The 12,590-nt window shown below is 37.9% G+C and overlaps 1 protein-coding gene across 5 annotated transcripts in view; it reads left to right on the top strand.

Moving 5' to 3' along the window:
• LOC306881951 (YEATS domain-containing protein 2-like) overlaps positions 1–12,092 on the top strand; it is a 31,539-nt gene extending 19,447 nt beyond the window's left edge. For 3 of the 5 annotated variants that reach the window (XM_079436344.1, XM_079436342.1, XM_079436343.1), the window contains exons 19-31: positions 717–899; positions 1,119–1,455; positions 2,075–2,209; positions 4,263–4,346; positions 4,479–4,656; positions 5,249–5,325; positions 5,755–5,834; positions 5,927–6,128; positions 8,774–9,012; positions 9,121–9,195; positions 9,598–9,671; positions 10,293–10,370; positions 10,845–12,092. In XM_079436344.1, coding sequence (XP_079292470.1) covers positions 717–899; positions 1,119–1,455; positions 2,075–2,209; positions 4,263–4,346; positions 4,479–4,656; positions 5,249–5,325; positions 5,755–5,834; positions 5,927–6,128; positions 8,774–9,012; positions 9,121–9,195; positions 9,598–9,671; positions 10,293–10,370; positions 10,845–10,887 — 1,785 coding nt within the window. In that variant the 3' untranslated portion in view covers positions 10,888–12,092. The remainder of the gene's footprint in view (positions 1–716; positions 900–1,118; positions 1,456–2,074; positions 2,210–4,262; positions 4,347–4,478; positions 4,657–5,248; positions 5,326–5,754; positions 5,835–5,926; positions 6,129–8,773; positions 9,013–9,120; positions 9,196–9,597; positions 9,672–10,292; positions 10,371–10,844) is intronic. The other 2 variants (XM_079436345.1, XM_079436346.1) reach the window with 1 other exon arrangement.
• The last annotated feature ends 498 nt before the right edge of the window (positions 12,093–12,590 follow it).

Genomic DNA, 12,590 nt, shown 5'->3' with positions numbered 1-12,590 from the left:
GTAAACATACACTCATGGGCTTCTGTTCCTTCCTTCCTTCTCTTTCTACCTTTCTTCTTGTTGCTTAATTATCTATTTGAATCGTACCCTCATAATTCTCTTCATAAAGTGAAGCACATAGGGCACCATGATTTCTGCTTCTGATTAGTTTATTATAATTCTCGTGATCTCCCCTCTGCACAGGTGAGACTAAATCAAACCTGTTCCTCTGGTGTGTTAGACCTGCTAGAGGTTGTTTGCATGCAGTAAGATGACCATACATATTTATCAATGCCTGATCTACTTCAGTACTCTGGAGGTCATGGTGGAGTGTTTGTGTTTGATGGAGGGTATTTGCTGTGGGCTTAAGAGCATGAGAGAAGCAACTTTAGAAGGAAAGACATGCGAGAATGAGTGTGAGAAACAAGTTAAAGATTTCTAGCTGTATCCCTGCATATGCTGTTATGTAAGGGAGATATTTGCAGTCTTTTTCTCACTCTCTTTTCAAGTCCAGTGAAGCTGTATTGGCATGAATATTAAAGTCCATTATTGCCAAAAACACAATGTTAAAAAGAGAGTAGGAGAATCTCATTGTAGATTGCAGTTGTTCAATAGAATGTGCCTTATTTACATTTTTGTGTGATTGTAAGGCTTACAGTTTTATTTATCACTGTAAAGAACAGAGCCTTTGGTAGGTTGGTTTTTTCAACTTCTTTCTTTTAATGTTTGATTAACAGGTAGTGGGTGGGTCTCAAGGTTCTCAGGTGAAGCTGTCAGATGGCTCAGTGAAGATGGTAACAGCTGCTGCAGCAAGTCACCTGAATAAACCTGGCACGACAACCCTGAGAATGACGGGAGGTGTCATCACTGCCACAAGCTCCACCCCATCCACACCCTGTGCCACACCCTCCTCTCAACAGGTAGGAGATTTCAGATCAAGAAGTGTTGCTCCTTCCCTACGAAAGTCTTATTGGACTAAAATCACATTCCATGATTAGATAATTCTGTAGCTTTAATTTCAACTTTCAACTGAGACAAAAAAAAAAACCACATTGTATTGTGCCTCCATCACAAAGTCACAAAATATATTGAAGTCACTTTGTCCATTTACAGCCCCTCTAATGATTTCCCCCCTACAGTCAGCAGAAGCCACTGGAGGAACGTCCTCTCAGCCGTTCTCTCAGACGGCTAAAGCACCACCACAGCACCCTGTGCTTATAGCTGCCAATCAAGCTGCGGTGATCAATGCGGCCAAGAGTGCCAGCTCTGCCGCCAACACAGCAAAGAGCTCTGCCTCTGGCAACAATGCGGTTGTCACAGTCGCAAAGAGTGTCAACATGCCTCTCATTAGCCTGTCGAAGGGGGCGGGGTCATCTGTTGTGGGAGGGGCCAAAAGCTCCAGCCCATCACTGGTCACTGCAGCATCACTGATAGGTGGAGGAACGGTCAGTGGAAAAACTGCTGCCACCATCTCAGGTAACCAGTTTTCTTCTGTCTAGAGTTGCCCCTTGTTTAAAAAAAATGTATGATCACTCCTTTCGCAGGCCCACACAATCTGGAATTTCACTGATTTTCCAATGGTTTCAAGTTAGTCATGCAAATTTGCCATATTGACTAACAGAAAGCTGCTTGGTTTTAAAACGACTTCTGTGTGAGCCGTGCTTCATACATCGCTACACTATTGACAGCAGACAAAGGCCTGTGAAATCTCACCGAAATATCTTCACTGTGACTGCACCTTTAGAATGACAAACAGCTAAAGCTCTCACAGGAATTTAAATTGGATTACAAATGTCTTTTTTCCGTCTGTTGGCTGTATGGTCTCTGTCCATTAGCTTCAAGAGTGAAATAAATCTTTATCAACACTGAATTAGGTATGTCAAAGTCTTATAACATCATATTTCACAGTAACAACCACGATTTGTGCATAGAAAAATTAAATGAAAATGGTTTACATGTTAATTAAATAACCATGTTACAGTGCACTTTTTGGATAATGCAAGCCATCAACCCCTACTCTGATTTAATTGCTTAAAATGCTTTATTTGTTGAAATTTTTTGGTTAACATGTCACCATGGTTCTCTTCATTCACAGGTATGTTGAAGTTGCATCCAGCTAAGTCCAGTTCCCAGCAGACGGTTCTCACCATCCCAGCCAATCAGCTGAAGCAGCTCAGTGTGGGCAGTGGTTCCTCAGGGCTGCAGACCATCTTGATGCCTGTTGGCAAAGGTAACAGCACCCCGTTTCTCTGATACCCACATAGCCTGACTCACACTCCTGATCTCTAGTGTCCTCAAGGCTTTGAGTCTGTGTAATATTGTCAAGTTAAGGCTGGAAAACACTACACATCTTTTAAAATCTGTACAGATTTTTAAAACACTAAGCATCATACACTTACCGACTTTGTAAATAGTGACAAAGGAAAACTGACACTACGGAAATCATACACTACCAGACTTTAAAGTTGTTCCGATCACAACGAACTCATGCAGAAACGTGCGCCTTGTTGCTAGGAGACGCATGACAAATGAAAACATATTCTAAAATGTGTTATAAAATCGGCTGAAAATATCAAACATGTTTGATATCCTCCGACTGGATAGAATCAAAGTCTGAAGCTAAAAAGTTGGAGTCTGTGACCATCATACACTATGCGATTTTCTGTGGAATCTGTCAGCTGTAATCTGCAGACTGGCTCTGACTTTCCTCAACTATCATCAACTTGTTCAACTATCATCAACTTGTTCAGACTGTAAAATCGGGGCAAAAATTGCATAGTGTATTCCAGGCTTTAGACTTCTTATTTTCAGCTTCATGTTCTAGTTAACTGCTTCATTCCAAAACCTAGAGAGGTGCCTTGTGGTTAGAGATCTTGGATGGCAACCAGAAGATTGTAGGTTTGAGTCCCTACAAGTGGTACTCACTACTGAAGGCACTCTTATGTGTCATGGTGGGCTGTGTCGGGTTTTTAAGGAGTTTTAATTCTGCCAGCTTTCATGGACTGACATTTTTTTGTCAGCTGTGTTGAGCCTGCCAGATTGTATTTATCAGAGATGTTTGTTTTTGTTCTGCATCCATCAGCGATGACAGTAATAGGTGAACAGAGCTCCAGAGACACTCTCGTGTCAGATAGAGTTTTCATTTTCTCATTTTGTGCTCTCTTTACCTGGTTGCTAGCTTTGTTTTAGATTGATCTGTGCAGCACCATGGCAGAAGAAGCTGCCTCAGTTTAGTTTGTTTTATGTTGAATGAGTGCAGAACATCAGAGCAGTGAGGCAGACCATTTCCTGTAACAGTATTCAAGCTGTTGTCATAGTGATACAGATGGATGGAAGTATGGAAGAAAGTAATTGTGAGATTACAGGATTCAGTAATTGAGAAATGGCAGGCTTGAGTACTCTTAACATTTATGAGAAAAAACAGGAACTACATGAATCAGAACATAAAAACACTTTAATTCTACCTTAGTCATGGCTTAAATATGATTTTTTACTAAATTAGCACTATGGGTGGGCAGTATGACAATGCTATTTCACATTATGAGAATTTTCCCAATAACAATATATAATTATCTTTTGTTATTTTATCTTTGTTATAAAGTGAAGTGAAAGTGACATATGGCCAAGTATGGTGACCCATACTCGGAATTCGTGCTCTGCATTTATCCAATCCAAAGTGCACACACACACAGCAGTGAACACACACACAGTGAACACACACCCGGAGCAGTGGGCAGCCATTTATGCTGCGGCAAGAAGCATAGAACTAAGAAGTAGTTTTTGTAGTTCTTTACCTTGCTCACCCACTCTTGTTATTTAAGGCTACACATTGCGCTGGGGCTGATTTCCTATCTTCAGAAGAACATGAAGCAATTTTTGTAGCAATTAAAGTAAACCTAAAAACAATTATTGTACTAATGGCTTCCCAGAGGACCCCAGATTTACATTACTGCAAAGTAATGCTGTACACTTTGTATTATGGCTTGTATAATAATGGTCCATAAATAATAAATAAGTCAAAGTTAATTTACCCTTGTGCCTCTGAGTCATTTGGGACGATACAGAAAAGATTTTCATTCTACTATGCTGATGTGGTGCTCAAGAAACATTTATTATTATTACCTATGTTAACCACACTTGTGCAGCTTAACTGAAAGCTTAACTGGTTATCCTTTTTTCAGTATTTCTTGTGAATAGAAATTCAAAAGAACAGCATTTTTTTAAAATAGAAAACATTTGTAATGTTATAAATGTCTTTACTGTCTCTTTTGATCATGTTACAGTCCTGCAAACTGGTACTAAAGGTGCATCTTGTAGCAACACAACGAGTGGAGCAGCTTCCTCAGCATCCACACCTGTAGCTCAAGGTGAGGCATGCACGTGCGCACACACACACATGCACACACACACACATACACACACAGCGGATATAATGTCAAGCAGTTATGTTTATAACCATTCAATCCACTGATTTCCACTGTGTTTGTCTCTTTACATAGTTAAAACTGAACCAGGTTTGGTTAGCTCCTCTTGTACGACTCCAGTACCCCAAACATCTGCCCCAGCCTCTACAGCACCCACCTCTGGTCCCCTGCCGACAACCCCCACATCCACAGACACAGCTGCTACTATTAAAGTAGAACAAGGCATAGAATCTACAACTCATGAACTTACCAAGTAAGTCGCGCAAACACTGTGGAGTCTTTCAGTTCTGATCTGTCTGAATGTCAGATTTTCCCCAAGGATTCTATTTCTGCAGAGGGGCATCGACACACACAGACAAGCACTTTCACAATTTTTATTTTTTTAATTGTGTCGCCACAGTAACAACTAGTAATAATACTGATAAAATTCTCATGACGCTTAATTGGGTTAATACTGATGTAATTCTCATGACATTTTGAGTTGGATTTCACCAAAAGTAATGACTTGCAGTTTCTTGAGTGAATAAATAGTTCATTCATTAATCTCTCTGACCAATTCTAAGTGAGTGAGCAGGTTTTCTAACTAATTCAGACTCATAACACCACAACCTAGGAAATAAAATGCAATGGAAAGATGTTTTGTATATTTATTGTTTATTTTATTTTGTAATGCCCAGTTTTAATCAGATTCAATGTAGTTATCTGCAAAAACATAACAAAAATAAAAATAAATGGAGCACCACTGCTGCTCAATATCAGTGTTGGAAATTCAAATGTTATGCTAATATGTTGAAAGCTTGTAATATTTGTGCACATATTTAAAAAAAATGGTCAATCTCTCTTAGTACGGAGCACATAGAGAACATGACACAACTTCTGACGGCCATCGTGAAGAAATTCCCTCTGATTGTCCCTGAGAAAAGTAAGTTTGGCAGTTTCGAAGACTTTAAAATCGCCATGAAATAAAAGTCAACTAATTTCTAAATGAAAAGTTTTGGGTCAGAGAAAAAATAAATATTTTGATATTTGAAGTAACTTATGATCACAGAGGCACTTATTTGATCAAAAATACTGTAAAAATAGTAATATTGTGAATCATCACTTAAAATAACTTATCTATTTTAATATATTTTAAAATTTATTTTATCCCTGTGATGGCAAAGCTGAATTTCTAGCAGCCATTACTCCAGTCACATGATCCTTTAGAAATCACTCTAATAGGCTGATTTGGTACTTAAGAAACATTTGTTATTATTATCAATTTTGAAACAATTGTCTCCAGTCATTTAGTCTGCATAAAAAGTCAACTTGCACTAGTCCAAACCAATCAAAGCTGGTGTGTTCTTTACAGATGAGGACTCTCATCCATTCTGTGCCACCTCTGTGGATCAGTACTTCTCATGGAACATTGGCAAACGCAGAGCTGCAGAGGTACAGGAGTGTTTGTGTTTCATCTAGACTGAGTGCATCTGTAAACTCTGTTGGATTGGGTTTGTTTATTTTGTTTCTTTCTCTCTGTGTAGTTGCAGCGAGCAGTGGCTGTGCGCCGTGTGTGTGCTGATCTGTTAGAGAGGACCCCTCGGCTTCAGGCCCTTACTCCACCCAGAACTAAAGAGGTGCTCCGCTGGTGCCGTCTTCGTGGTTACACACCCCCTGACCCTGAACCTCAGCGCACAGAGGAGGAGTCCATCGAGGACATACTCACACAGATCGACAGTGAACCCGGTGAGTGTGTAGTTTATGTGTAGTGCGTGTAGTTTCTGTGTTTTGAACTCTTGGTTGAGGTTAATTCATCATGGCCTGTGTCTCTCTCAACTATCCAGAACTTTGACTTACACAAGGCTTGGCACAGACAATGCACTCTCCCTCTCTCTCTATCTCTCCCCCTCTCTGTAGTTTCCAGTGATGGTGCATTAGCTTGTATAATGATGAGATGACAAGTAGGGATGGGTATCGTTAAGGTTTTAACGGTATTACTACTCTTATCGATACTGCTTATCGATCCGGTACTTTAACGGTATTCTTATCGGTACTTTTTGTTTTACTTTGTTTCTTTGTTCATATTCTTACAGCATCTTATCTTATGTATATAAAACACTAAAAATGCCTGCACTTCATCAATTTGTAAATGCACCAGTGTGCAGGTATTTTTAGTGTTTTATATACATAAGATAAGATACAGTAACAACATGAACAAAGAAACAAAGTAAAACAAACTGACAAATACAATAAAACAAACACACAAACGAAATGAAATAAACAGTGCTTTCATTTTTCCATGAAGGTCTACTAATATTAATGTTCAGGTAAGTAATAGTTACAAAAGTAATCAAATGTAAATGAGCACTGCCTAGTTTTCACTGTATGTACTGATAGATTTATGTTTATTAAAGCTATAACGTTGTTCAGATTAAGAGCTGTGGGTGATTTTCTCTTTGCATTTTGTTCTTTGATTAACATCGATGGCTCAAGCTCCAGTCTGACACTTTAAGACAATATACTGACACGCATCGGATTTTCTCCCAACTGTTCTCGTCCACTTAAAACATAAAAGTGAAGACTCTCATAACCGGCCATTTTGACACATTGTGTGTGTAATTTTTGGCATATTTTTGTGTGTTATTTCGACGCGCCCGAAGCTCAAAGTGTACTTTGCTTGTCCGTTTTGGAGCACGCCGCCGCGCAGGCACACGCGCGCACACACATTTCAGCCTGGGGAACAGCAGATTGTACTTTCAACGTTTTACTATCAAATATGTCCTGCAATGTAGCAACAGTAAAGACGGCATTTTATAACAATCACTGACTGAGCTGATTCAGATGTTAAGTTTTGGTTCGGAGGAACGAATCCGCGCCGCTATGAAGGGAAGGGAGTTGTGCTAGAAGAAATGCGGCTATAATCCTTGGAAGCCAAAATCGAAAAAAAAAAAAAAATACTTAGCTTAATATAACAGCCAAAGGCCTAAAGTGTGAGCAGATATTTGAATAGTTGGTTCTCTCCTCTATCATAATTAAACAGGACTTTCATGTTGCGTGAAGCTCCTCCGCGTGAGCGCGATCTGGCTTCTGAATTGCGCATAGCAAAAATGCATCATAGACAAATGTTTGAATATTATTGCACATAAAGACAGCTGGCGACATATACATATATATATATATATATATATATATATATATATATATATATATATATATATATATATATATATATATATAGAGAGAGAGAGAGAGAGAGAGAGAGAGAAAGAAAGAGAGAAACAATAAATGTGTGTGTGTTTTCTTAATTTCTCCAATACCGACAGAAGTACCGATAACGTCAGAGCTTATCGATACTCCGGTCTTTCATAATTTAGCCCCGAGACCGATTTAATACCGAGTTTCGGTACCCATCCCTAATGACAAGTATTCAGAGTTGGGTATAAATTCAGCTGGGCATAAGCAGCTGAAATTCAACATCAGCTCTGCTTCAATCCTTACTGAGCTTCCTACCTAGAGAGCATTTTAAGGAATTGATTCATGCAACTTTCATGGATAAGGCTTTACTGGAATGCATTGTTATACTAATGGTTAATCCAACATGGGAAGTGTTGCTTATAAATGTTTTATTCAGTTCTAAATATGATTTCTGCAGTTCCATCCAGTGGACTGCTTCACCCAAAATTTGTTTTTGCTATGCGTGTATTTTTGTTGTTTTTATGCTAATAGAGTGTTGCGTCATTAGCTCAGCTGATGTCATACTCCATTGATATTGACTGTGAGACATTAGTGCACCTCAGCGTTATTTGTTTGAATGAGTGACCATTAATGGAGATGTTGTCCATGAGTGTCACTAATGAGGTTTATTTTCAGTTAGCATGCTGCCTTAGAAAAAATCCTGTGTTGACAGTAGGCAGTGAGGAGGTTCACTAGGGTGCCTATATAACCTATAAAAGGCATTATACATATGATTTAAAATAAATAAATAAATAATTATTAGCCACTTTATAAGCTGTTGTTATTATTATTACTATTATTATTAAGCTTGTGTAACTGTTAAGTCTAATTATAATTATCAACTATTATTATTAAATAATATTAATTGGTTTATTTCTTGGACACTTTAAATCAATAATGATATTATAGTGTTATTAGACAAAATACAAACTACTATTAATAATAATAATAATAATAATAATAAGGACAATTATTTCTAATAATAATTAAATTATTATTAGGCAAAATACAAACTATTGTATTAATAATAATGATAATTATGAGCCATAGTGTAGATCAAGTGTATTATTAGTTTTTGGATGGTTTGTGTAGCTCTGCTTCCTACTTGTGAGGAGTTGTTGCTGTTTTACACTAAGACATGTTTATATGTGTTTTAGAGTGCAGTTCGACTCTGACAGGCTGTGAGGAGTTGTCACAACGTCTGGAGCAACTTCAGAGGATTCTGAAGGCGGAGCCTGACGATGAGGCTGATGAGCTTCTTGACGTCATCAGTGTGAAAGACATAGATGCTGCCAAGGTCAAAATCAAACTGGAACAGGAAGAGGCCGAGCAGGAACCCAAGTTCTTCTTGGGGCGCTGCCCATCAACCCAGCTCATCAGAGACACTGCAGAGCAGGTGAGTGAGACTGAAATGTTTTTTTTTCTGTCTGCCTACCTGAATCCAGACTTTCTGCTGTGTCATACATGTAATGATATTGTGTGTGTGTGTCTCTATGTGTGTTAGATCGGCGTCACACTGCAGCAGGTGGAGGTGGAGAAGAACGTTTTTGCTCCAGTCGTGGAGACCATGATTCTTAAGGTAAGTGTTGTAAGAGTAATTAGTTTTATTTTATGAGAGAAAATTTGACTTGAGGGCTGTTCACATCATGAACGATAACTATAAAGTTTTAATCCCCTAATATACTCAATATACTCATCACTATAGTTACAGTTCATGGTGTGAACAGGCCTTTGCACTATTTACTAACTTTTTGTTCTATGGTAAATAGTAGCTTCTCCAACTCTTTTATCTCATTGGTCTTAAATATCAGTCTACATAGCTGTTTATTAGGCATCGAATATGTTTATGAATTTTTCTTTTTACATCAGTGAGAACAGGTCTTTTTTTTTTTTTTTTGTCCTGGATACGACATGGTGTTACAATAGATAATGCATTTCTTAACATGTCAAAGTGCTGAACGTTGTCTAAAACTCTCCGTAGGCTGTGGAGCAGTTTGCCAGTGAAATCCTCAGGGAGTCTTTGGCCAATGCCCATGGGAAATCCCAACAAAACAGGTCAGTGCATCCACCCGTATGCCAGTACAAGATTAATCAGGACAGATGGGCAGACCAGCATGATTCAGAGTAAAGAGTAGTTTCCAACGCTCTTCTGCTCTTTTCAGATTACTTCATGGTCAATTTTGAAGAACTCTGAGCATTGAACTTTGACTAATGTGACTTGATTGTGATTTTGAGAGGAAGTGCTTTATGATCGTATATAATTATCAGAGCACTGAGAATAGCTCATGAAATCTGATTTATTTGAGTGGTAGAGCAGCAGAGCCCGGCCCTGAGAGAGAAGAGATTGGCTCAGTGCTGCTCTACTTACTCAGCACATCTGCTTTCATTCACATGCCTGACACACACTCACAGATTGAGCAGAATATTTCATCAGCCTTTTATACAGTATTCGGTAACTGCCTTTTATAGAGCACCGCTTTAAATGATGATCAGTCAAGCAGGAACTGATCGATGTCTCTTACATTAACAGAAAGCAGCAGTTTGACAAGACTCATAGACCTCTCATTTAATGCTCAAAGGTCAATAACCCATTATACCAAGATAGCAAATGTGCCGTGAGATCTCTCTCTCTCTCTTTCCCATCCTCGTTTCATTCCTCTCTTCTTGTCTCCACAGAACTCCAAGAGAGATATCGGCTATGGACGTGCATCAGGCCATTAGCTCTATTCCCACCTGTGATTTTCTGACTAATAGGTAATTTTGCTCATCCTAATTTTAAGCTTTTCAGTGTCTATCATCAGGGTTCCTGTGGTCATTGAACAACCTGGAAACATTTGGAAACAATTAAATAAAATTAAATAAAACAAAACTAAATAAATGAAATATAAATAGACATGGAAATGTCTCTAGTAAAGTTATGCTCAGTTTCATTTGCTTTGAATTGCCTTTTATCAGTGCAGTTTCTGTAAATACAATTATTTTAAAAACAAATTTAAAAAATAAATATAAATACAAATTGAAATGTCTCTAGTAAATAATTATGCTCAGAATTGAAATATTTCATTGGCTCTAAATAAATACCCCTCTATTGGTGCAGTTTCTATAATATGATTTTTACAATTTCTATGACTTTTCAAATGTCATTGGTCAAAATGTGTGGGAACCCTGTATCATTACTAGTGCAGTTTTATTTATTTTAAACTTTGCCATAAACTCTGTCTTTGGTAGATACATGGGCATCATGGTGAAGGATGAAAGCCACGCTGACTAACTTCACTCCTTGGCATCTGACTATAGATGAACAGGTGGACTGTCATACACAGACTCCTCCCCCTCACATTCTGTAAAGGTGAAGAATGTGCAAGGGCTGACCAATCACAGGTGCAAATGCCCTCTTATTTGCTGGTGTCATAATAGAAGTCAGCCATTATTCCAACAACAGCTGTGAGAGTACTGAACCCAAACAGAGCTTGATACGCCTGAACAGCATTTGTTGCAAATGGCTACATCACTCTATTTATTCATTTTTCATTCTTTCTTTATGAATTCTGTGATATTTATGAACTCTGGTCCAGTATTTGTAACAGTACAGTACAGTGTTAATGAGCAGGTACAGTTGACATTATTCTATCATCCTACTTTTGTATTGAGACACTCAATTTCTACTAATGAAACCCCGGATCACATTAACCTGCTTTGCCATTGACAGAGTTTGTTTAGCTTGTGTTAGTCTTAAAGGAATAGTTCACACAAAATGTTGTTTGAAATGGTGGTGAGTAAATGATGACAGAATGTCAGTTTTAGGCATTTCTTTAATCAGAAGTGCAGACATTAAATGAGCCACTGAACAGTTAACCGTACTGTTTTTCTGCTCTGAAATGTGTTTATCGAGCAGGATTTATTTGGAGAAGCTGATTAGTTTTATATGAAATCATCTGTTCGTTGTCTTTTTATATGAGAACTTTGGGTGGAGATTAAATGTCTGTTTCGAGTCGCACGTCTTCACTAGGGCAAAGAATGTCTAAGAAAAGTCTTAATCGTGTTGTTTTCATATCAATTTGAGTTGTTTTCGTACAGCTGTGGGATTTATGAAGGATTGAACTGCAGTGAGTGTGAGTTTTATTTCTTTTTTGTCCTGTTTCTGTCATTTGGGGATATTGAGGAAAATGTGCAGATAGACAGGAGGCATTTGTGTATTTGCTAAAACAAACTATCTGTTGTGTCCTCTGGTTTGGTGGGCAACTTTGTGTCATACATCTAGCATCGGTTTCTGTGTCCTTGTGTTTGAACACGTCAAGAAACTTCTGGTGTGTTTGTATGGATGGGAGAGAATGTGTTGCTGTGTGTTAATTCAGTGTTAAAGTCTTCACTTGTCTAACTGAACTCCTGAATGTTTTTCCTTCACATTGTGTATTAAAAAATAGCTATTCTTGTATTAAAAATGGTCGATCTGCCACTAAGATGGATCTAGCTGTGCTGATTTGTTCTATTCTTTTTCCAACTGCCTGTACAAATGAAATGTCCCATAGCAAAACAATAACAGGTTAAACTTTCAAGCACTCAGAATTAAGTTTTGCTTAATTAGTTGATTAAAAAAGTTTCGTTTTTTGTGCTGAAGATATTTGTTTGTCTTCCAATTGCGAGTTTATATCGTGCAATTCAGACTTTATATCTCGCAATTCTGACTTTATAACTCACAATTCAGACTTTATATCTCACAATTCTGACTTTATATCTCGCAATTCTGACTTTATATCTCGCAATTCTGACTTTATAACTCGCAATTCAGACTTTATATCTCACAATTCTGACTTTATAACTCACAATTCAGACTTTATATCTCACAATTCAGACTTTATATCTCACAATTCTGACTTTATATCTCGCAATTCAGACTTTATATCTCGCAATTCTGACTTTATATCTCGCAATTCTGACTTTATAACTCACAATTCAGACTTTATATCCCACAAT

Source organism: Barbus barbus, assembly GCF_936440315.1.
Source record: "Barbus barbus genome assembly, chromosome: 15".
In the NCBI taxonomy this organism is placed as follows: Eukaryota; Metazoa; Chordata; class Actinopteri; order Cypriniformes; family Cyprinidae; genus Barbus; species Barbus barbus.
This window is presented reverse-complemented; position numbering and strand designations above follow the sequence as displayed.